Source organism: Microcaecilia unicolor, chromosome 1 (assembly GCF_901765095.1).
Source record: "Microcaecilia unicolor chromosome 1, aMicUni1.1, whole genome shotgun sequence".
Classification (NCBI taxonomy): domain Eukaryota; kingdom Metazoa; phylum Chordata; class Amphibia; order Gymnophiona; family Siphonopidae; genus Microcaecilia; species Microcaecilia unicolor.
In genome coordinates this window covers 387498250-387523788 of record NC_044031.1, presented here as the reverse complement: position 1 = coordinate 387523788, position 25539 = coordinate 387498250, and the positions used below count along the sequence as shown (strand labels likewise).

At 47.6% G+C, this 25539-nt stretch overlaps 1 protein-coding gene across 1 annotated transcript in view; it reads left to right on the top strand.

Moving 5' to 3' along the window:
• The window catches only part of DMC1 (DNA meiotic recombinase 1), a 506546-nt gene that overhangs the window by 423938 nt on the left and 57069 nt on the right, over window positions 1-25539 (top strand). Inside the window, exon 12 of the mRNA XM_030210749.1 lies at window positions 1320-1380. Within this exon, the coding sequence (XP_030066609.1) occupies window positions 1320-1380 (61 nt within the window). The remainder of the gene's footprint in view (window positions 1-1319; window positions 1381-25539) is intronic.

Genomic DNA, 25539 nt, shown 5'->3' with positions numbered 1-25539 from the left:
ATGAGTGTCTGCCTCAGGAGGATCCAGCACAGAAGCCTGCTGGTTCGAGTGTCCGCACCTAAGCGAGCCTGCCCTGGGGAAAGAGCTGCCCAGCCTAAGCCTCGAGCCCTGTGAGTGCCTGCAGTTAAGGGCCTGCCTTTAGGAGATTTAGTCTAGCAGTCCATCAGTGTGAGTAGCAGTTGGGTGTATAACAAAGTAAAAGAAAAAGGGGTCATGTTTTGGGAGGGCCCGATAGGAATTTCCACTGCTTATCTTTTTATTTGAATTTAGTTAGCCCACAAGGTCCCTTGTCAAAGAAAATACTGATTGAGGTTAGCACACACACACCGAGCACAGGGAGTCAGGATTTTCATTTTTTGAGTTCTTTGAGTCAGAGCAGTAGGTATCCTGGAGTTCCGGTGAGCTGACCTCGCCAACCGAGGAAACGTGGATGTGGAGAAGACCAAGGTACCCAACGCAAGAGAGCAGCGATGCTAGCGAAGATCTGATACACCGGTAACATTATTGTGTGCACACAAATTGAAAAAATATATATATACATATATAGATATAGATATATAGATATATATGATCTGAGTACAAAAATTGGGGTTGTGTACTTGTTTGGGATGTTTTATGTTATTGCAGCAGTGGGGTCGGGTCTTGGTAACTGAAATTGTAATTTTGAACATCTTATTGACTTTGTAACCTATCACAAAGCATTTAACACCTTGCACTATTTTTATTTAATACTAGCAAACTTTAACAATTGGTACCAACATGAAGGAACATAACCAACAAGTGTTTCTATTTATTTTATCATTTAATAAAATATTTAATATTTTTTTTCTTGTCAAATCCCTTGGTTGCGTGGAGTTTATTTGGGAACCCTATTTGAAACTGTGACATTCCTATATATTTATTTCTTTAATTATTGTAATTACCTGCTCCACGACTAGGGGATTTACAGTAAGTATCTTCACTATACATGGAAAATGTGTCCATATTTTTACACAGTCTGCACGTAGATGTTTCCAGGGTTGTAGTATGGACACAGGTGGAGTTGCAATGTTTATGTGTATTTATAAAATACATGTGTACACCTGTAGAGCACATGCACAAATCTGCAACTTTTTGGAGCATGTATGGTATTTGTGCAAAGTGGGGCTGGTTCTGAGAGTCTATTTTATAAAGGCACATAGGTGCTTATATTGCTTTTATAAAATAGGTGCACCTTTGACCTTCTAACATGGGCATTTTATTATAAAATCAAAGTCCTAAAAGAATAGTTCTAGTGATTCCTGTATGGCATGAAGCCTTTCTGTCTTTTTGTCCCACAGAATACAACGTGGCTGTGTTTGTCACTAATCAGATGACCGCTGACCCTGGGGCAACTATGACGTAAGAACCCATTGTCAGAACACTCTGCTTTCACCAGTAGCAGCATGTGACCTACAAAATAAATGGTGTGACAGGCTAGGGTCTCTCCCTTATCTTTCTCGCATCCATTGGCCTCTCCCTTGCCTTTCCAGTTGCTCTCTCCTCCCTGCCTTTTATCTTATATAGTGGCATCTCTGAACTAAACTAGGTTTGTGGCAATAAATAATCCATCTTGCCTCTTTTCTGGGCCCTAGACTAGTAAGGGTAGCATGGACATAATCCCCCCCACCAACACACACCAAAATGTCTCTGGCAGATGTAGCTGCTAGTCCATTAACTAGGCTCTCTCTCTTCTGCAGTGCATGTCCACATTCACAACAAATGTTCATAGAGTAACTGAGATAATCAAATTTGAGGATCTGACTACTGGAAAGTTATAGTTGGATAAAAAAAAAGGCCTGTCTTCTACAGGCCCTTCCCCCTCCACAGGTACATACTGTGGGACTGATGAAATAAGTGTAAGAGCCATGCATGGATGCTCAGCATATGGCTTCCTAACACATGCTACAAAAATATTTTATGCACAATGTTCTGTGCAAAGTATATACAAATAATTTGCATGCAAAAAAGTGCACAAATTATTGCCCCTTGATCTTTCTCATAGAGCTAAATGGGAAGCTGAACTAGGTACTCAATATGAGCATGATTAGAAGGCATTGAAAGTGGTGTTGTTGCACTTGTCTAGAGCTGTTAACTTTCAAGAAAATTGGGTTAAATTCATGTATCATTGGTAGCTTACTCCTGCCAGATTCCATCACATTTTTCCTGCTGTTTCGGTGCTTTGTTGGAGAAAATGTGCGGAGAGGGGGATTATGGGACACATTTGGTGGACCTGTCTCAAGGTGTGTGCCTGTTGAAAGATGGTGCAGTATAAGCTGCAATCTTGGTTGGATCTTGAGATACTGTTATTTTCGAAAGAGAAAATCATCTTAAAAGTGGCATAAAGCAGCATTTGGATGTTTTTCTAAAAAAAAATGTCCAAATTAGTATTTTTGAAACCTATTTTTTAGACGTTTTCTATGCTGTTCATCTGCAGTGCATCCATATCTCAAGAGTTTGTTAAGGGTAGGGTTTGGGCATTCCTAAGACTTAGATAATTTTCAGCCATAATGAAACAGAACAAAACTAAAACTAAGACGTTTTGAGCTAGACCTGTTTTTATTACGAATAAGGCACAAAAAGGTTCCCTAAATGACCAGATGACCACTGGAGGGAATCAGAAATGACCCCCCCCAATACCCCACAGTGGTTACTGGCCCTCTCCCACCCCCCAAAAAATGTGAATAAAAATATATGACTTACTAGCCTCTATGGCAGTCTCAGATGTTATAGCCAGGTCTATTAGAGCAGCATGCAGGTCCCTGGAGTAATATAGTGGTCAGTGCAGTGCACTATGGAGTGTGGGACTTGAATCCCTATATCCCTCTACCTGCCACACTTGTAGTGGAAACTGTGCCCCCTTCACTCATAAGGGTTATTGTAGTGGTGTACAATGGGGGGCAGTAGGTTTTGGGTGGGTTTTGGAGGGCTCAGGGGACAAGATAAGGAAGCAAAGGTGAGATGTGTACCTAGGAGCATTTTTATGACGTGCACAAAAGTGCCCCCAAGGGTGCCCCATTGCTCTCCTGGGATGTCTGGGGGACCAGTCTACTAAAAATGATGGTTCCTCCTACATCCCAGTGGCTTGATTTTCTACATTTTGCACTTATTCTGTTTTTTTTTTTGTTAACGGACCAAAAAACAAAATGTCCAAAGCACAAAACCTTGTTCGAAACAGTATTTTTCGAGAAAAAAAAGATGTTTTTCTTTTTCGTAAATGACCTTCTTTCCTATTCAAATTTTGGACGTTTTGTGCAAAACATCCAAAGTCGGACTTAGGCGTCATATCAAAAATGCCCCTCCATGGAACCTAGAGATCTACTGGCTTAATAGACCAGTTCCAGGAGCATGCTTGAGACAGCAACATCTTATCCAATATTGTCTTAATGCAGCACAACTAGCTACTGCCTGCAAATCAGAGACTTTTCCACCTGCCTATAAATGGATTACAAAATTTTGGTTTATAACTGATATAGAAAAGATCACAGCACAGCAAAACAAGACCCCGGCTAAAAGGGAGCATATATGGGGAACCCTTTCTTACTCATTGCTCATAGAATTTTTTTATGGACATTCAATGCTGATTTGATTTATTGCATAGGCCAGTGGAGGGTGTGTGTGTGTATATATATATATATATATATATATATATATATATATATATAATTTTTATGAGGTTCCTATTTGGGCTTTTATGTTTGAAAAGAGGTTTAATATAGTGTATATTTTGCTTCTTATTTTGATGTATATTGCCTTTTTTTGTAACATTGACTTGAGCTTCTAATAAAAATACCTCTAAAAATTACAAAAAAAAAGTGCATAAACCACCACATAGCTTACATTAACATTAACAGCAGAATGATACTAAAATTATAATGGAACCTAAAAGATCATTATACTTAATTGTAAAAAAATGTGCATGTTTGTTTTTCTTGTATAATGGTACATATATCAGGTAACCATGGTGCACACAGTTTCAGTGCATAAGACTGCACTTGATACTATGCAAAATTAATACTATGACTGTTCCTTATCTCTGTAATAAAATTCCTTAGCATCAACAGCAGATGAATCTAGAGACATATGGGTTACCATCAGGTGGAGATAGAGAGCACTGATTTGTACACTCCCTAGTGGACCTCACTCTTCCTGGCTAGTCAGTATTCGGCTCCTGGCTTGGTTTACTCCTGTTGTGGCTTTTTCTGGCTTAGTAGAGGTGGGGGTGTTCTGGCTGAATGGCGCCAGCTTTCGGGGGTACACCTGGTCACCCCAGGTCCCTCCCCTACCCCTACTTCAGGAAATCTAGACTGCCCCTATTTGACTGACTGTACATTTGTCCTTTAGATTGTAAGCTCCTTTGAGCAGGGACTGTCCTTCTATGTTAAATTGTACAGCGCTGTGTAACCCTAGTAGCGCTTTAGAAATGTCAAGTAGTAGTAGTAGTACTCCACTCCAAGGGGTTTATCCTCCTGCCCTCTCTTCCTCAAAGATTTCCTTTAAAAAAAAAAGTGGCTTTCTGTTCTGGCCTTACACTCTCAGGGTGCTGACCCGGCCTCGAAGATTCCCTCCACGCTGGATGGCGAATTCCTGTGACTGGCTGCAGTGAGTGTGCCTCTTACTTTCTGCCTTGCAGCAGCTCTACTTCGGCCTTTTATGGCAGCAGAATTGGTTAAGCACTGTTCCCACTGTGCAAAGCGGCGAACAGTGGCGGGGTTTTGCCCCAGAGGGTGATCGGCCTCTGATGCCCTTGAGATCCCCAGTGGAGAGGTTGAGGCTGGCTCTTACTGCACATGTGAAACGCGTTCTGCTCCTTGACCATTTTGAATTCACCCTCCGCAGTTACCTTGGTTACCGTCGCAACACATTTGAATCCTCAGACTTTTCCCACTCCAGTGACTTGCAGGGGTGGCGAAGGGGATGCGCCGGTTAATTCTCCAATGGCCTGCTCTAATTTGCCCTTTTCCCTGGAGTTTGTTTTACTCCTCCATCGTGCTTATGTGTTGAGGCGCACATCCATGGGGACTGAAGTTTTGTGACTTCTGGTGGCCTGCCCTTTTCCGGCATCGAGGCCTCTGTGTCTAAATGTACTAGGTGGTGGCCCAGATAGGATGGGGAGGTGGTAACTCCTCTTTTCCCTGATCCTTTGGTTAGAAGCGAAAGTTCTCCTGGCCACACCGGAATCCTTCACTGAAGCAGAGCTTTTTTGCTTCTGAGGCACATGGCCCCTCTGCTGTGCAGATGTTTGACAGAGAGGAATTGCCTGCCTTTATTTCTAAGGCCTTACAGACTTTGAATATTTCCACTCCTGAGGCCCTTAATGAGGCTACTGAGAATCCTAAGATAGCTAGCACTAAAAGATCACCCAGGGCTTTCCCTGTACATGAGCCATACAGGAGCTTATCTCTGCGCAGTGGGCTTCCCTTGATTCAGAGCTACGGTTGGCTAGAGCAATGGCTCACCTATACCTGGTTACACAGGATGAATTAGAGTGCTTCCGGTTGCTGAAGGTGGATGCCTTGGTAGCACCTATGACCAAAAAGACCACTTTGCCTGTAGAAGGGGGAATTGAGCTCAAGGATGTTCAAGATTGCATGCTTGAAGCTGCTTTGAAAATGTCCTTTGAAGTTTCTGCCTTGGCTTTGCAGGTGGCTGTTTGTGGTCTTACACAGCTTGTGCGTCCCTCTCTTGGGTGCAGCAGGCGGCTGACTCCTTGAGTCGAGGGCTCCGCCGCCTCCTGAGTTCCCAGACATTGAGTCAGGATTGGCCTCCTTGGCTGATGACCTGTATGACTTGGTCAGAGCAGTGGCCAAACAGATGGTCCTGACAGTTACTAGCCGTAGGATCTTATGGTTGTGCTGCTTCCAAGCAACGCCTGGTCCGGTTACCCTTTAAGGGTATGCTTTTGTTTGGAGAGGTTTTGGAGAAGTTGGTCAAAGATCTGGGTGACTCTAAGTCTCAGCATTTGCCAGAGGATAAGCCTCAGCCTTCTCCTAGAGGGACTCCTCAGAGATCTTATTTTCAAGATAGCAGGCAGTATTGCCCATGCTGTTCCTTTTATATGGGTAGACCCCACTATACCCAGAACCAGCCCTTTCAGACCGATAAGCGCTGTGCTGGGCCTTCTGGAAAGTCCTCTGTCCCTCCTCGCTCCTCCCAATGATGAGACACTGGTTCATTCTTCAGCGGGAGGGTGATGTCCCACTTTTACAAGGAGTGGACCGGAATTACTACAGACCAGTGGGTACTGGATCTTATCCTCAAGGGTTACATGCTCGAGTTTTCCTTTTTTTCTTGGCATCCCTGTTCGCTTCTCCATGGAAGCAGGTCACAGTGCAGGCTTTAGGCTGCACCTGCAACACCTGGGGTGTGGGGGGGTGGTGCCTGTCTCCGCTGCATAGCAGGGCCGGGATGCTATTCCATATACTTCATGGTGCCCCAGAAGTGTGGAGACTTTCATCCTATCCTAGACCTCAGAAGGGTCAATCAGGCCATCTGGGTCCACCACTTCTGCTTGGAGACTGTTCGCTCCATCATTGCGGCAGTTCACCCTGGAGAATTTCTTACAGCTGTGGACCTCAAGGAGGCATATCTGCATATGCCCATTTGGCCTCCTCATCAGAGATTTCTGTGGTTTGCCGTTTTTGGTCAGCACTTCTAGTTTCAAGCGCTACCCTTTGGGCTTGCTACGGCTCCATAGACCTTTACGAAGGTCATGGTAGTGGTGGTGGCAGCTGCATTGCAGTGCGAAGGGATTTGAGTCCACCCCTATTTGGACAATTGGCTCATCCGAGCATCCTTGTCCCAGGAAAGTGTTTGAGTCACGACTCCAGTGGTGTCCCTTCCCCAGTCTTTGGGCTGGGTGATTAACATACCCAAGAGTCACCTAATTCTATCTCAATCTCTGGAATATTTGGGAGTGTTCTTCAACACCAGGATGGGTCAAATGAATCTCCCCGAACTGAGGCCTATGAAGCTCCAGAACCAGATTCAGTGCCCCCCCCCCCTCTCCCGGTGACTGGGTGTCTGGGATTATTCTCAGGTTTTGGGGTTGATAGTGGCCACTCTGAAAGTGGTACATTGGGCTCAGGCTCACATGTGGCCCCTATAGCTCTACCTGCTGAGTCGCTGGTCCCTGGTTTTGGAGAAGGCAGCCTTTGGCTCAACACAATCTGACGTGGTGGCTCCAGGCAGATCATGTGCTTCGGGGTGTTCCCCTACAGACTCCCATCTGGTCAGTGGTGATCACAGATGCCAGTCTCTTGGGTGGGGGGCATATTGTCTCTCCCATTATCGCCATGGCCTCAGGTCCAGAGAGGAATCACTTTGGCCATCAACTACTTGGAGCTTCAAGCAGCCCGCCTTGCTCTGCTGGTGTTTCGGCATTTCCTCCAGGGACGGCCGGTGAGAGCCCTCTCCAGCAACATGACAGCTTTTGCCTACATCAACCATCAGGGGGGGGGGGGGGGGGGGAGGGCGGGCATGCACAGCCCTCTGCTAGCAAAGGAAGCAGACTTGCTTTTCCAGTGGACAGATGCTCACTTTCTTCAGCTCTCCACGGTTCACATTACGGGAGCGGAAAATGTACAGGACGCCTTTTTCAGTTGCACACCTCTCGGGATCCCGAAGAATGGGAGCTTTCCCCGTCCACGTTCCAGTTGGTAGACCAGCATTGGGGTCTCCCCAGCATGGACCTGATGGTGACCAGCGCCAATACAAAGGCCTCTCGCTTCTTCAGCAGAAGACGGGAGCAAGGTGCCGAAGGGTTAGATGCTTTCTTTAGCCTTGGCCGGAAGCAGTTCTGCTTTATATCTTTCTTCCTTGGCTGGGAGCGTGACATAAATTGACAGCTCATTCCCACTTTTACGCTGCAAAGGGGGACGAGACATGGATGCCCGTTGTCGCCAATGCTGTTTGTCCTCTCATTGGAGCCACTAGCTTGTAAAATCCATCAGTCTAGTCTTCTAAAGGGCATACGGGTGGGCCAACAGGAGTATAAAATTAACCTCTTTGCCGATGATATGCTGATATTCTTGGATGATGCTTCTCCCACAATATAAACTCCTTGATGACCATCATCCAACAATTTGGCTCCTTTTCTGGGCTGAGGATTAATTTTGAGAAATCAGAGGCGATGACATTGTCGTCTGCATTCCCATGTAGGTCCCTGGTAGATTGTCCATTAACATGGACTAAGGGCCCCATGAAATATTTGGGAGTATATCTGCATCTGGACCCTGTGACTAGCTATATGAAAAATGTGCAGGAGCGAATTGAGGGAGTCCGTGCCATGTGCCACAGATGGAAGGACTTGCCTATCTCACTGCTAGGACGAGTAGCCCTGGTTAAGATGGTTCTGCTACCTAAGATCATATACCCCCTACAAATGTTGCCCCTTTGGGTATCCAGGAAGGATGAGGGGATATACAAGGGAGTGGTGTCCTCTTTTATTTGGTCAACATGGAGAGCACGCATAGGGGTGGCCAAGCTAGAGCAACCCAGTGCAAAAGGGAGAGTTAATCTACCGGACGTACGCTTATATAATGTGGCGGCCCTGCTTCATTGGCTGCACGAGATACATAAGGGGGCAGACCGCTACTCTCCTGGGTACATATGGTCTCAGGAGGCACAACCATACACCGTGTTCAATGCCGTTCCCGCCAAGGGAATGGGTTCTACATTATCACCATTATTGAGACCGTTAAGAAAGGCATGGGAGTGGTGGCACACACGAATAGGGGGAGCTTCACTTTTTTTGGAAGCGGTGTGCAATCCAGACTTCCCTGCAGGGCAAGGGTGTTCGGTTTGGGATGTATGGAAGAAAGGGGGTTGCAGATACGTGGGTCAGTTTGTGGAACTCTGAGGGGGCAGCATACCCTCCTTCCAGCAATGCCAAACAAAGTGACATCTCCCTGATAAGTTGCTTTTCTCCTACTATCAATTCAGGCATTATATTATGTCCACCTTGAAATTTAAAGACTGTACCCCTGCCTTCACACAACTGGATCAGATGTTTATGCAGCTGCCGGCCTCCTCCAATAAGCTTTCTGGGTGGTATAGGCTGGGAAAGGAGCAGCGAGTCTCTCCAACTCTGGAAAAACTGGTGGGGTACTGGAGTGCGAGCCTGGAGGAATCCTTTGTCAGGCAGGACTTGGCCCCCTGTTTTGAGCTGGCTTTTATGATAACACCAAATGTGTGACTACATGAAACCCAATTTAAGCTTCTTCATGATGCATTTATATCAAAAAGCAAGGGGAAGCTGAGTGGTCTTTGGGAGAGTGACACGTGTGATAAATGCGCAGTGGGCAAGGCTACCACAGTGCATCACTTTTTGGAATGCACTAAACTTCAGCTTTTCTAGACGGGTGTACTCTCGTGCATAGAGGGAATTGTGGGTGTAGCATGTGAATGGACATACAGGTCCCTGTTGTTGGGCCTGGACTCTAGCTTAGACTCCCAGGGTTTGGATGAGCATCAACAGCGCTTTATTTTGCTTGCACTTTTATTAGCGAGAAAAACTGTATTCCACTATTGGGTGGGTAAGGGCCCTCCTGTACTGGCCGAGTGGAAAGCCAGTATGAAACAAATGGCAACTTGGGAGCTGATGAGTAAGCCTCTCACTGGGGGGAATCCAATTGGAAGGGGACAGTACAGGGATATTTGGAAATCTGCACAGGTCTTCCTGGACAGACAGGAGAGTATTAATCCTTCTGAGAAGGGCATGGAGTAATAGCAGGGAGTTGGTGGGAGGGTGGGGGGGGAGCTTAGGGGAGAAAAAAGAAAAATGAGAGTGGTACACGTGGAGATACTGTTGTACTGATTGTAAACGAGCATTCTATTATAGGTACTATTACCTATGATATGTATGTCAATTGTACAGTTAATTACTTTGTAAAATGTTTTGTTATAACTGTGTAGTGAACCATTCTTTAATATAAACATTTCCCAAAAAAAAAAAAGAGGGTTAAGTGACTTGCCCAAGGTCACAAGGAGCTGCAGTGGGAATTGAGCCCAGGTCACCAGGATTAAGGCCCACTGCACTAATCATTAGGCTACTCCTCCACCCTTGTTATGCCACTGGGAATAGTAATGGGTGCCTAAAAGTGAGGAAGTGTTGTGAATGTTTAGGGGTATTGATAAAGAGAGCTTGGAGTCAAAGGAACTATTTTTTCTTTGTTGCACAAGTTCTGTACATAAGTATTTCAAGCAAAGAGATTGCACATATTTTTGCTTTTTGATCTTGGGTGTTCTGTCTTCAACTTTGTTTCCTGTCTTTTGTCCTCTGTCGTCTGTGATTAGGTCTTTTTGTACCAGTATTTCCTTTGTCTTTTATCATTTTGTAGTTAGTGCAGTTTAAAGTAGCTGGAAGAATGGAACAGCTGTGCATGATCATTGTGGACTTGGTGTGATATGGGTGTTGTGCATGTTAGTGTAGAGGGGCATGACCAGCAGGTCAATGGAAAGAGAGAGAGGGGAGCTCACAGGTGTGTTGTAGAGTATGTCTGGGAGTAGTTGGGGGAGCAGATGATGCACATATGGAGATTAGAAAGGGGGAGAAAAGAGGAAGAGTTTCACAGTGGAAAAAGGAGGTCAGTGAGCTGGAAGCAATGCAAGTGCTCAGGGCAGGGCTTGGCAAACCTATTGTGCAAACTGTGTGGTTGCCCAGGGCAGCAGCACTCAACTGACTTGCCTGGAGGAGTGAACAGTGGTAAGAAGCAAGCCTGGGAGTTGCAACACTGCCTACTCCCCTGAGTGAGACAGCAGGGGGAGGTGGAATACCACTTTCCCTAGCATTAGATCCACATTGGCAGCAGAAGCAGCCATAGTTTATTATACTTTTACTGTTATCCTGGCACAGCAGCACATTCAAAGCTCACAGCCCAAACTTCCTCTCTGCTAATCTTATGATATCAGCTGAAAGAAAATTATCTGAGGACAAGCAGGATGTAACAGTCTTACATGTGGGTGACATTATCCAATGTAGCTCTGTGCAGGAACCCTCTCTGGTTTGTTTATAACAAAAGCCAAAGCCAAATCTCTTCTCTCTTGCCTCTCTTTCAGCGTATATGTGTTGAGGTTCCTAACCCTGTCCCTATATGTTTTATGACAGAGACCGCTTACTAATTTTGTAACTGCCTTCTAGACGAACTCCATCCTGTTTATATCTTTCCATAGGTGTGGTCTCCAGAATTGCACACAGTATTCTAAATGGGGCCTCACTAGATACTTACACAAGGGCACTATCACCTCTTTTTTTCCAGCTGGTCATCCCTCTCCTTATGCACCCAAGCATCTTTCTGGCTTTGGCCATCACCTTTTCTACCTGTTTGGCCTCCTTAAGGTCATCAGACACAATCACCCCCAAGTCCCACTCTTCTTTTATACATAGAAGCACTTCACCCCCTATAATGTACCGTTCCCATGGATTCTTGTACCCCAAGTGATTGACCCTGCATTTCTTAGCATTAAATCTTATTTGCCAATTATCAGACCATTCTTCAAGCTTCACTAGGTCCTTCTTCGTACCATCCACACCCTCCAGGGTGTCCATCCTATTAAAGAGTTTGATATCATCTGCAAAGAGACAAGCTTTATCAGACAGTCCTCCTGCAATGTCACTCACGAAGATGTTAAAAAGAGCCAGCCTGAGGACCGAACCCTGTGGTACACCACTGATAACAGCCCTTTCCTCAGAGCAAGCTCCATTTACCACTACCCTCTGTCTCCTTCCTGCTTGTAACATCATCAAATTCTCACCATTAAGTATTGACAGCATTACTCATCAGCCAGTGCTGAGATTTCATGGCTTCCCTGGTTACAGGGTAAACTGGTAGAGAACAGACTCCCAGTTCTTGTGCATCACTACAAACTGTAAGTCATATTTTCTTTGTTTGATTTGCATTAAAGAAGTTTTGATTCAAGAGTTCTGAGTCTTCACAGTGATGTTTTATACTATGGTTTAGCTGACAGTCTAGCTAAGTGTATGAGACAGCACTTCTGCAAGGACTGTACAGTGAAAATTTGTGGAAACTACAAAGGCACAATAAACGGGAAAGGTGTAAGGTGCAGAATATTACAAGCATCATCATAAGCATATTAGAAAACAGAAATTAATGGGATTAGTGCTGGTCATCTATGCAGACAGTATACAGTTAGTGCAAACCTGCATTATTAATTATCTGGCAGATGCACAAACAAAAATTATCCATTTGGGGCACACCTGCTCTCCAAAGCACACTCATTGCTTTCAAACGAAAACAAATGTCCATATATAGACTTCCTAGCCTCTCAGCAAAACCAGTGGCATAGCTAGGGGGGGTGCAGGAGGAGCAGTCACGCCCCCAAATAGATTTGTTAAAAAAAGGCGCCAATGCACATGCGCCGCTCCGCCGCCCGCCACCTTCCAGCTAGCATACCACACGGTGCCACTGCCAAAATGTGCCGGATCAGATTGTCAGCGTCGCTTGCCTGCCACTTGTGTGAGCCGCCCGCACACTCCCAGTCTCCTGGCTGTCTCCTGTGACAGGCCCTGGGTCCTCATCAGCACACGGCCCACCTGTCCCGGTGTATGGTGCAGGCTGCATTCACTGTTGCAGGCCAGCTGTTTGACGGCGGCACTTGGCCTATTGGCTATGTGTGTCAGTGTGAGGTGAGGCTGAGGCTCTGCTTGACTCATGTCATCAATGTGAGCTGTTCAAGCTTCTTCTTCTTAAGGTAAGGGACCCTGACCACTGTTCCTGCTGCAGGTGCTGTGTGTGCTCTTTGGCTCGCTCAGCCTCACTGACTGTGTGTGTGTGTGTGTGTGTGGTGTGGGCTACAGGGTGGGGGGATGGATCATGGAATTGGACGGGTCGGGTTCCACCTCTGCGATACTTGCAGAAACTCTCCCGACCCGTCCCCAACACAGCACAGACAGGAAGTTGAAGAAAATAGGAGATGAGGTGTTCCTTTCTAGCTAGTCCATTATACCGATTTTAGTTCACCCCAAAACAATAGCAAATGAAATGCTAAAGCAATAGCAAAAGATTATTAAAAATAAATGCGAGGTCCATCTGTAAAATGTCTAAAGCTGTTCCAGTTGGATAGGCATTAGGCAGTGCCTTAGAATGTGGAGGGCAAAAGATTTTGTTTTCTTTTTTACTTATTTGACAGCTTTTTAATTTATTTGAAAGCTTCCCATATTTAGATTTAAATATCATGAAATGAAAATTGAATATCACTAAAACAGCTTAAATCGAGAGTACTGGGTATTCCAAAAAAGAGTGGAGTAGAGTACCTGTAGCAGCACGACATTTTATACACTGGCCATCATCCCAAAGACCCATCTCCCTCTCATGCTGCCGAGTAATATGTACTTTGTAAAGTATTCGATACTGGATATCCTGAAGGGTGGCATTCGCTGTAATCTTGGGGATAATCTCAAAAGCCTCTCCCAAGTGCTCCCGGGAAACTGCCTCCCCCAAATCTACACTCCAGAGTGAGGCCAAATCTTCCAAGTGGGGAGCCCCTCTATTATCTGCTATAAGTTGATACCACTGAGAAAGTCTGTTGGAGGAAGCCGGCGTGGCGAGAAATATTTTGTCTAAAGCCGTGAAACTCACAGGGGAACCCACAGATTGTACCACCTTTTGATAATAGTCCCTCACTTGTAAAAATTGAAAGAACTGTGTATTTGAAAGATTCCACACTCGCTTGATACTCTCAAAAGTAGGACAATGGTGGCCCCTCAGTTCCATCAAGTGACCTAAATATCAGTAACCCCCTTGCGACCAGGAACAAAAGGAACTCAGGACTTTTATGGTCGAAAGAAGGCTCAGGGGAAACCTTTAGGTAGGAATCAATTTGTGTTACCGCTGGGGAAGGCATGGAGATGGTGGAGGATTGTGATGGGGAACGCGGGGAGGTAGTTGTCACGACTGTGGTCATGACTCCTCTTTTACTCACCTTATTTCCCGATGTTCACTTTCCAAGATGGCTCCTGTCTGTCCAGCTTCCAAGATGGCTCCTGTCTGTCTTTCCTGTGTGCTCACTTCCTGTGTGTTCCAAGCCTCTCTTTGGTGTCAGTGTGTTCCCTGCTCCTGTCCTGCAGTAGGTGACGTCATCAGTGAGAGTCTTTATAAGGAAATGGTGTACTTGCATTCAGGGCCTTTGCATTGCCAAGGGTCGTCAGGTTAGTCGGTGTGCTGTTGCACAGTTTACCTAACCTTGTTCTGTGGGCTCTTGCCCTTCTGCTTTGTCTTGCTCTTGTCTATGGGCTTCCAGCCCTTCTGTTTTGCCTTGTTCACTGTCTGCGTTCCTGTTTGTGTCTGCCTTGCAGCCTTCAGCCTTGGTTCTTGTGTCTGTGCCTACGTGTCCCTGTTTGTGGTGGCTTGTCAGCCTTCAGGCTTAGTTCTGTTTTTTCCCTATGTGTTTCTGTTTGTGGCTGCTTGGCAGCCTTCAGTCTTGGTTCTGTTCTGTTGCCTGTGTGTGGAGCTCTGGTCTGTCATTCTGAGTGTCTACAGTAGCTAGCATTGTCCCTAATTAGCTCTCTGCTGTGCAGGTGGTCTGCTCTTGTTCTACCCTGTCTGCTTTCAGCTTTCTTCCCTCTGTTTGGGACCCCTGCTTCTGCCAAGCTTGTATGTATATCTTGAACCCTGCTTCTGCCCAGCTTGTACGTATATCCTGAACCCTGCTTCTGCCCAGCTTGTACGTATATCCTGAACCCTGCTTCTGCCCAGCTTGTACGTATATCCTGAACCCTGCTTCTGCCCAGCTTGTGCGTATATCCTTTACCCTGCTTCTGCCCAGCTTGTGTGTATATCCTGAACCCTGCTTCTGCCCAGCTTGTGTGTATATCCTGAACCCTGCTTCTGTCAAGCTTGTAAGTATGCCCTGTCTGCCTAGTCTGTCTGTGAAGCCTGATCCAGTCCAGCTCCTGTAAGTCCTGCAGGCCGCCCGCACCCAGGAGCTCAACCTCTGGGGAACGGCGGTCAGCGCAGGTGAAACCTGGAGCTGCTCCAGTCCTGTTTGCCTCCTGTTATCCCAGTCCTGTGGTTCCAGCATTGTCTGCCTACAGCTGCAGTTCCAGTCCTGTCATTCTGGCCAAGTCCATTCCAGATTCCAGCTCCAGCCTTGCTTGTTTGCCCAGTCCCAGCTGGGGGTTTTGCCTGCTGCTGCCGCTCCTCGACAATAGTCCAAGGGCTCACGTTCTAGTGACTGTTTATTTTGAACCTGAGACCGTGACAGTAGTATCCTTTTTTCTCTCTACTAAATAATCCTGAGTTGTCCCGTTCTAAGTCTTTGGGGGGCCTGCGTCTCCCAGATCTTAGCCTCTATAATGTGGCATCCTTATTACGTTGGGTCCATGAATGCCATACCATGTCTACTAAGTATGCCCTCCCCGGTTTTTGGCAAAGTTGGTGTGCCCCTTTTGATGTGTTCTCCACTCTTTACGTAGTCTCACTCCAAAGCAGCCACCAGTATCCCCCATTTGTTTTGGGCGTTGGAAAGGTATGGCCTTAATGGTAACTTTGTAGAATGGATACAGGCACTATACACTACTCCTCAGGCAGCATTGATAGTTAATGGAAAGTCATCTCAACCATTTCATTTACGGAGGGGAACAAGGCAGAGATATCCGCTCTCCCCGTTGCTTTTCCTTTTAACTCTAGAACTTCTAACAGCCAAAATAAGGCAAGATCCAGATATCCAAGGTCTAGATATTATCATGATCCTTACTGGGACTGGGGCCTTGGGTGCTGCGCCGAGCAAGCCGGACGTGAACTGAACCGCCTGGTCAGGCCGGAGTGGTGACATGCTTCTCTCACCAGGTAGTCGGGCCAGATCAGGTGACAAGGTTCATTCCTTCTCACGTCAGGGCGGGCACAGCGCACACAGCGCATCCCCACATGTCCCTTCCTGCCTGACTGCTGCGGCTTCTTTTTCTGACGTTCTTCCTGGAACCGCCCTTCATGATGTCAGACACCACAGGTTTTATAGGCTGCTTGGTCTCTTCCTCAGTGCCTTAGCTACGACTTCAGTTGTGCTTCCGGCTTCCTAGTCTGCTTTGCTAGACGCCACCTGACGCTGTCTTCTGTCTGTCACCTGCCTGAACCCTATGCCTGGAATCCGACGCTGTCTTCTCTCTGCCGCCTGCTGAACCCTATGCCTGGAATCTGAGTCTGTCCTCTGTCTGCCGCCTGCCTGAACCCCACGCCTGGAATCTGATTCTGTCTCCTGTCTGCCGCCTGCCTGAACCCTTCACCTGGAACTTGATGCTAACCTCTGCTTGCCACCTGCCCTGATCCTGAACCTCGGCTCTGACATCTTCTTGCTATACCTCACCCTCCGTTCTAGTCCTGTCGGCTGCCCGCACCCAGGGGCTCAACTGCTGGGGAACAGCGGTCATCACAGGTGAAGCACGGGGCTTGTCGACTGCTGCTTCTATCTCTGGATTGGCACAAGGGCTTACTGCATGTGACAGATAGCTGAGGCCATGAGCTTGTCAGACAAGCCTGACTTGCCAACCTGGCGCAAGTGGTTAAACAGCAGCAGATCCAGTTGCATCACTTATTGGGTGTCCTTTAAGATGTTTGCTCTGAATTCGCTACACTCAGTGCTCAGCAGCATGCCTCGGTACCTCAGGCTGGACCTTCCCTGCCCATACCTGGACTACAGGTTCCAGAGCCGCCTAGATTCGATCGTACACCTGCTGCTTGTAGGGGCTTTTTGAGCCAATGTCTTATACACTTTGAGCTTAACCTGCTGCCTTCCCTTCAGACCAGATTAAGGTTATCTATATTATATCTCTATTATCCAGGTCCGCGCTAGCATGGGCTTTGCCTCTGTGGGAACAGCAAGATCCCGTCCTCTCTGATCTCTCTGCATTTCTTAGCTGATTCAGGATGGTCTTTGATGTTCCAGGATGCCCATCCTCTGTAGCCAGTGAGATCCTTCAGGTTCAACAAGGCAATCTCTCAGTGGTTGCCTATGTAGTCCAAGACTTTAGCCTCAGAATTATGATGGAACCAAGAGGCCCTAATTACCATATTTTGGCAGGGTTTGGCTGATCGGATAAAAGACGATTTGGCCGGGTGCGAGGCACCTACTACTCTTGACAACTTAATAGATGTATGTATTCGCATTGACTTCCGCTTTCAGGAGAGAGCCCAGGAAGGAGCTACCCAGCGCCGACCACCCTGCCCTGGTTCCCTATCTCAACGACCGCAGCACCTGGCAGGGAATCCGAACTCCTCTTCTGAAAGGTCAGAGGAACCTATGGTCATGGGGCGATACCTACTGTCCGAAAAGAAGAGGGCCCACCGTCAAGACAACAAGTTTTATCTTTATTGCAGAGAGGCTGTACACTTTTTACGACAATGCCCCAATAAAGCAGGAAATGCCTAGACCCGGGGTGTTGGGGAAGGATCACCCTGGACCTACATTCCAATTTCCCAGAATCCCTGGTAACCATTCCCATTTCTCTTCTCTGGCCTGGAGGATTGACTACTACTATAGCCCTGGTTGACTCTGGGGCAGCAAGAAATTTTATCAATGCCAAATTGCTCCAGCTCTTGGGTACCCTGTAGCCTTCTTCTACAGATAATCTCCATTCAGGGGGAGGTTCTGACTGGAGCCATTCATAATATCTCGATCCCCCTCTGAGTACAGGTTGGGATTTTGCATCAAGAGGAGATTCAACTCTTAGTTCTTCCACAGTCTATCCATCCTGTTGTTCTGGGTCTCCCTAGTTTTAACTGGAAGACCAATGACCTCAAAAGATGGGGTCCTGATTGTTTCTCTAAATGCCTGAGTTCCGTGACTCCCCTGACCCATGGTAACCGCCATGTCATCATTATCTTACCAAAGCTATTACACTCTTGGTGTCGGCCATGTTCTCCTACAGGTCTTTTACATGGAGACTCTCCTTTTGGGAGGGACATTCAAGGGAGGATCATTTTCATTAAACCTTTCCAGCAAGCTTGGAGGTAGTGGAAAAAGAGTCTACAAGGTACTCCAAGGGCATCCTGTTTTATTATACTGATGGGAAACCCAGATTTTTCCCTCCGGGGTAGAGGCCTTGGCTTTTAGCCTCTGGGAGGAATGGGGATGCTGCTCATTTTATCAGCTCCTGCAGGAGGGGGTGAGGAGAGTTTTCCTTTGTTTGACTTCAGAAACGATAGGACTTGCCCCGCACCCACCAATGGGCATTTTTTCATGCTCGTCACTATTATGAATCTTTATCTCATAAATATGGTAATGATTGGGTACCAACAAAATTAGATGTCCAATTTGCCTCCGTTCCCCCCCCCCCCAGCTCAATAGTTTATCAACATGGACCAAGATGGTTCGGGATACTGCAGATAGATAGGGCATTTCTAATCTTTGTGAGCATTGGCGGAAGGATATGGGACATAATTTTACAGACTCTCTTTTACTTGCCTTATTTGTTTCTACCGTTTCCTTTCTCAAAATGGTGGAACTCTGAGCGACACAGTTTAAAGTACTGCACAGGGCATACATCACTAGAGCACAGGAGAGTTGTTTGAAGTTGTCGGATGATGATCAATGTGTTAAATATAAATCACAACCTGGCACCCTACTGCACCATTTCTTGGAATGTTCAAAATGTTCAAGACCTAGGTCTTGCAATCTTTGGAGACCACCATCCAAAACAAGGTGGATTGGGGCTACAAGGTGTTGCTTTTGGGATATTGTCAATCTTTGATGGATCAGGGCATATGTCCTACCACTTGCAGATTTCTTTGCATTGCCCTGACCCTACTGAAAAAAAACCTCATATTATTGTTCTGTACCTCAGCAGACAGACCAACAATGGAATTATGGCACCGGAAAATTAAAGGGGTTGCCAGTTTTGAGATCAGGAGACAGAAAGAAAAGCGACTGATGCCTAATCGGCACCGTTACTTGTATTTAATGTCTAATTATGCAAATAAGACGCCTACATAATAGATATGTCCCTAATATGGTCTGCTGATATTTCAACTTTGTGGCCATCCCTGCTCAGCCTTGGGGTGGGGAGAGCAAGAGAGGTGTTTGGTCAGATGTATTGATGTTGGACATATGTGGAATGGATGTGAGATATAGCACATCGGAAGGGTGATTACTATCTAAAAGTGCTAAAGCAATGTGATTTGGAAGTTGTTTTTTGTATTAGAGAAGGTTGTTCTCTCGGTGTATTATTTTCCAGTTAAGTTGTTATTTACAGCAGACAGTCTATTAGTAAATGTCAAGGATAATCTGTTTGCACTGTTTGTAACTGTACTGATAATGGACATTGTTTAAGCAATTTTAAAAATAAATACTTTAAAAAAATTATTTGGGAAATGGAGTACCTAATGAGGTAATTAAGAGGGTCTTTTAAAAAGGCACACTAGCGATTTTAGTGCATGCTAAGTTTTAGTTCACACTAAACGCTAGAGACACCCATATATTCCTATGGATGTCTCTATCATTTAGCACGTGCTAAAAACGCTAATGCGCCTTTGTAAAAGCACCCCTAAATGTGTTGGTAGGTTACATTTAAGACTATTATTTTATTTTAAGCTTTATGCAAGTTTGCGCTTTCTTATACACAGTCATGCTATATGCAAGTTTGCCCTTTCTTATACACAGTCATTAGTAATCCATCAGTTACCTTCTAAGACCCTGGAATTTGCTAATATAGGCTTTTTATAATCACTTCAGCCCATTCAGTCTTTCACAGTAATACGAGATTTGGCTCCATTACTGGAATTCTCTTCTAGTAAACATCTAGAATCAGACTTCTTAGCCTTTCGTACAAAAATAAAGACTCTCTAGATAAGTCCTAAGTATTCAATTCTGGTGGTTTATGGTAACTTGAATGTTTTATTGAATGTGCATTTTTGTTGATAGTTGCTCTGAACAAATATGTTTTGTACTTGCTAGATATAAAACTCTTGAATGACAAATGTAGACAAGTGCAAAGAAAGACTTTGAAGAAACAGTGTGTTTTGAGCCTGTAAAATGTATTCAATATTTTCCTGCATTGATTTTGTTCTGAAGTGTATTTCTCCTATTTGGCCAGCAGGTGGTGTTTCTTTGCTGTAATGCTGTTACAGAGAACTGAGGCCCTCATGATCAAAAGCCCTGTGCTGTTCCAAACAGCGCTCTAAAATAGCACTGAAACAGCGCTGGTCTTTACCGCACCGATGATCAGAGATAATGCATGCAAATTTAAGCAGCGCAATTATCTCTGATCATCAGGTAGAAGTGCGGGCGAATTGTGCCTGAGCATGCGCTCAGCACATTCCTTCCGCACTTGTTTGACAGGTCTGGGCTTTTGATCATGAGGGTGCGAGTGTTTTTCTTTAGTTTGACACAAACAGGAAGCAACAAGTAGTATATATTTGAAATCTTGTTGACTGGGCTCTGATTGGCCCAGGCAGGGCCGGTCTTAGGCAGAGGCGACTGAGGTGGCCGCATAGGGCCCCGCGCCTAAGGGGGCCCCACGCGGCGCACCTCAGCTCTGCCTCGCCGCCGGACCGCCGCTGCTCGCCCACCCTCCACCCATGTCAAACGACGTGACTCTCCGCATTCCCCTGCTCCCCCTCCCTCCAGGCACCTGAGCCCCCCCCCTGACCCGCCAAACTACACTCTTCTGCCACCCGACCCGGCCGGCACCTCACCTGACCCAACATTTTAAAAAAATCTCCAAGAGGCAATGCCTGCGTCTGACTAGAAGAAGAAAAACCGCTTCGCAGTTCGTCCATCGGCCGGCCTTCCCTCATGTCTCGCCCTCTGATGTAACTTCCGCAAGGTCGGGACATGAGGGAAGGCCGGCCGATGGACGAACTGCGAAGCGGTTTTTCTTCTTCTAATCAGACGCAGGCATCGCCTCTTGGAGATTTTTTTTAAATGTTGGGTCTGGTGAGGTGCCGGCCTGGTCGGGTGGCAGAAGAGGGTCGTTTGGCGGGTCGGGGAGGGGGGGCTCAGACGGGAGGGGGGCTCAGGTGCCTTGAGGGAGGGGGTGCAGGGAAACGAGGAGAGTCGCGTGCTGGACATGGGTGGAGGGCATTGGGGACGGGGGAGTTACTGGACATGGGTAGATGGCAGGGGAGGGGGGGTTTGGACATAGGTGGATGGCAGTTGGCAGGGGAGGGCAGGGGGGACAGGAGGGTCGCTGGACATGGGTGGATGGCAGGGGAGGGGGGTTTCTGGACATAGGTGGATGGCAGAGGTGGGCAGGGAGGACAGGAGGGTCGCTGGATATGGGTGGATGGCAGGGGAGGGGGGTTTCTGGACATAGGTGGATGGCAGAGGGGACGGGAGGGTGCTGGACATAGATGGATGGCAGGGGGGACAGGAGGGTCGCTGGACATGAGTGGATGGAGGAGAGAGAAGAAATGCTGGACATGGATGGAGGCGAGGGAAGAGTGAGGAAGGAGATGAGGTGAGGGAAAAGAAAGAGAGGAGAAAAAGTGCACATGGATATAGAAAATAGGCAGAAGCTGGATCCACTGGACAGTCAAGTCTGCAGAGGACCCAGCTTTTACTTACGGATGTAGGGCAAGAAATGAAGAAGAAAGGCGGAAAGTAAAGAAATAAATGGAAAGGAAGCCCTGGAAACGGAGTTAAGAGGACAGATAGCAGCACAATCGGATACTGAGCCAGCATGATCAGAAAAACAAAGTCACCAGACAATAAAGGTAGAAAAAACTTTTATTCAGGATTTATTAATTGGAATATGTCAGTTTTTGGAAATGGTGGGGATCCCTAGCGTTTACAAGCTGCCGTCATTTAAAGATAAGTTTATGCACTGAGATATGTTGGGCATATTTTATTATTAAAAACAGTTTTGCTGGATTACATAAATTCTCCGAGGACAAGCAGGCTGCTTGTTCTCACTGATGGGTGACGTCCACGGCAGCCCCTCCAATCGGAACACTTCCTAGCAAAGTCCTTTGCTAGTCCTCGCGCGCCGATGCGCACCGCGCATGCGCGGCCGTCTTCCCGCCCGAACCGGCTCGTGCCGGCCAGTCTTCTTTTGTCCGTGCTCGGTACGGTCGTGTTTCGCCGTTCGCGCCCCAAAGTTGACCTCGCGCGTTGTTTATCGACTTCGTTCTTCAAAAAAAAAAAAAAAAAGCTGTCGGAAGGAGAACTTTATGGTTTTCTCCCTTCCCGTACTTCCAGTTTTGCCCCGGTAAGTTTTCTTTCGTCGTCGGGGTAGGCCCTATTTAGGCCTCGGTCGAAGTTTTTCTTCCCCCTATTTTTGTGGTGCCATTTTCACCATTTCGAGTTTTGATCTCGCCGGCGCGATTTTTCCGCCCATGACATCGAAATCTTCCAGCGGCTTCAAGAAGTGCACCCAGTGCGCCCGGGTAATCTCGCTCACTGACAGGCACACGTCGTGTCTTCAGTGTCTGGGGGCTGGGCACCGCCCTCAGGCCTGTAGTCTGTGTTCTCTTTTACAAAAGCGGACTCAGGTAGCGAGATTAGCCCAGTGGAACGTTTTGTTCTCGGGCTCTTCGTCGGCATCGGGAGTATCGACTGCTTCGACGTCGTCGGCGCCTGGAGCATGCTGCGACGCCTCCGGGCAAGGACTCTAGAACCTTGGACTCCTTTGGGAGGAAGGCCTACCATTCTTCTATGCTCGTGGCCAAGATTCAGTCCTACCAGCTCTACATGAGCATACACATGCGGAACAATGTGCGGCAGTTGGCGGGCTTGGTGGACAAGCTCCCCCCTGAGCAAGCCAAGCCATTTCAGGAGGTGGTCAGGCAGCTGAAGGCGTGCAGGAAATTCCTGGCCAGAGGGGTGTATGACACCTTTGATGTTGCGTCCTGGGCCGCTGCTCAAGGTGTGGTGATGCGCAGACTCTCATGGCTGCGTGCCTCCGACCTGGAGAATAGAATCCAGCAGCGGATTGCGGACTCGCCTTGCCGTGCGGATAATATTTTTGGAGAGAAAGTCGAGCAGGTGGTAGAGCAGCTCTACCAGCGGGACACCGCATTCGACAAGTTCTCCCGCCAGCAGCCTTCAGCCTCTACCTCTACAGGTAGAAGATTTTTTGGGGGAAGGAAGACTGTTCCCTACTCTTCTGGCAAGCATAGGTACAATCCTCCTTCTCGACAGCCTGCGGCCCAGGCTAAGCCCCAGCGCGCTCGCTCTCGTCAACAGCGTGCGCCTCAGCAAGGCCCCTCGACTTTCCAGCAAAAGCAAGGGGCGAGCTTTTGACTGGCTCCAGCAGAGCATAGCCGGCATCCAAGTGTCAGTGCCGGGCGACCTGCCAGTCGGAGGGAGGCTGAAAGCTTTTCACCTAAGGTGGCCTCTCATAACCTCCGATCAGTGGGTTCTCCAAATAGTCCGGCAAGGATACACCTCAATTTGGCTTCCAAACCTCCAAATTGTCCACCGGGAGCGCAGTCTTACAGCTTCCAACACAAGCAGGTACTTGCAGAGGAACTCTCCGCCCTTCTCAGCGCCAATGCGGTCGAGCCCGTGTCATCCGGGCAAGAAGGGCTGGGATTCTATTCCAGGTACTTCCTTGTGGAAAAGAAAACAGGGGGGATGCGTCCCATCCTAGACCTAAGGGCCCTGAACAAATATCTGGTCAAAGAAAAGTTCAGGATGCTTTCCCTGGGCACCCTTCTTCCCATGATTCAGGAAAACGATTGGCTATGCTCTCTGGACTTGAAGGATGCCTATACACACATCCCGATACTGCCAGCTCACAGGCAGTATCTGCGATTTCAGCTGGGCACACGTCACTTCCAGTACTGTGTGCTACCCTTTGGGCTCGCCTCTGCGCCCAGAGTGTTCACGAAGTGCTTTGCTGTAGTAGCAGCGGCACTTCGCAGGCTGGGGGTACACGTGTTCCCATATCTCGACTATTGGCTGGTGAAGAACACATCCGAGGCAGGAGCGCTACAGTCCATGCAGATGACTATTCGCCTCCTGGAGCTACTGGGGTTTGTGATAAATTATCCAAAGTCCCATCTTCTCCCAGTGCAGAAACTCGAATTCATAGGAGCTCTGCTGGATTCTCGGACGGCTCGCGCCTATCTCCCAGAGACAAGAGCCAACAACTTGTTGTCCCTCGTCTCGCGGGTGCGAGCGTCCCAGCAGATCACAGCTCGGCAGATGTTGAGATTGCTGGGCCACATGGCCTCCACAGTTCATGTGACTCCCATGGCCTGCCTTCACATGAGATCTGCTCAATGGACCCTAGCTTCCCAGTGGTTTCAGGCTGCTGGGGATCTAGAAGACGTGATCCACCTGTCCACGAGTTTTCCAAATCCCTGTATTGGTGGACAATTTGGTCCAATTTGACTCTGGGACGTCCTTTCCAAATTCCTCAGCCACAAAAAGTGCTGATTACGGATGCGTCTCTCCTGGGGTGGGGGGCTCATGTCGATGGGCTTCACACCCAAGGAAGCTGGTCCCTCCAGGAACGCGATCTGCAGATCAATCTTCTGGAGTTACGAGCGGTCTGGAACGCTCTGAAGGCTTTCAGAGATCGGCTGTCCCACCAAATTATCCAAATTCAGACAGACAACCAGGTTGCCATGTATTACATCAACAAGCAGGGGGGCACCGGATCTCGCCCCCTGTGTCAGGAAGCCGTCAGCTTGTGGCTCTGGGCTCGCCGTCACGGCATGGTGCTCCAAGCCACATATCTGGCAGGCGTAAACAACAGTCTGGCCGGCAGGTTGAGCAGGATTATGCAACCTCACGAGTGGTCGCTCAATTCCCGTGTAGTGCGACAGATCTTCCAGGTGTGGGGCACCCCCTTGGTAGATCTCTTCGCATCTCGAGCCAACCACAAAGTCCCTCAGTTCTGTTCCAGGCTTCAGGCCCACAGCAGACTGGCATCGGATGCCTTCCTCCTGGACTGGGGGGAGGGTCTGCTGTATGCTTATCCTCCCATACCTCTGGTGGGGAAGACTTTGTTGAAACTCAAGCAAGACCGAGGCACCATGATTCTGATTGCTCCTTTTTGGCCGCGTCAGATCTGGTTCCCTCTTCTTCTGGAGTTGTCCTCCAAAGAACCGTGGAGATTGGAGTGTTTTCCGACCCTCATCACACAGGACGAAGGGGCGCTTCTGCATCCCAACCTCCGGTCCCTGGCTCTCACGGCCTGGATGTTGAGAGCGTAGACTTTGCCTCTTTGGGTCTGTCGGAGGGTGTCTCCCGCATCTTGCTTGCTTCCAGGAAAGATTCCACTAAGAGGAGTTACTTCTTTCTATGGAGGAGGTTTGCCATCTGGTGTGACAGCAAGGCCCTAGATCCTCGCTCTTGTCCTACACAGACCCTGCTTGAATACCTTCTGCACTTGTCTGAGTCTGGTCTCAAGACTAACTCTGTAAGGGTTCACCTTAGTGCAATCAGTGCATACCATTACCGTGTGGAAGGTAAGCCGATCTCAGGACAGCCTTTAGTTGTTCGCTTCATGAGAGGTTTGCTTTTGTCAAAGCCCCCTGTCAAGCCTCCTACAGTGTCATGGGATCTCAATGTCGTTCTCACCTAGCTGATGAAACCTCCCTTTGAGCCACTGAATTCCTG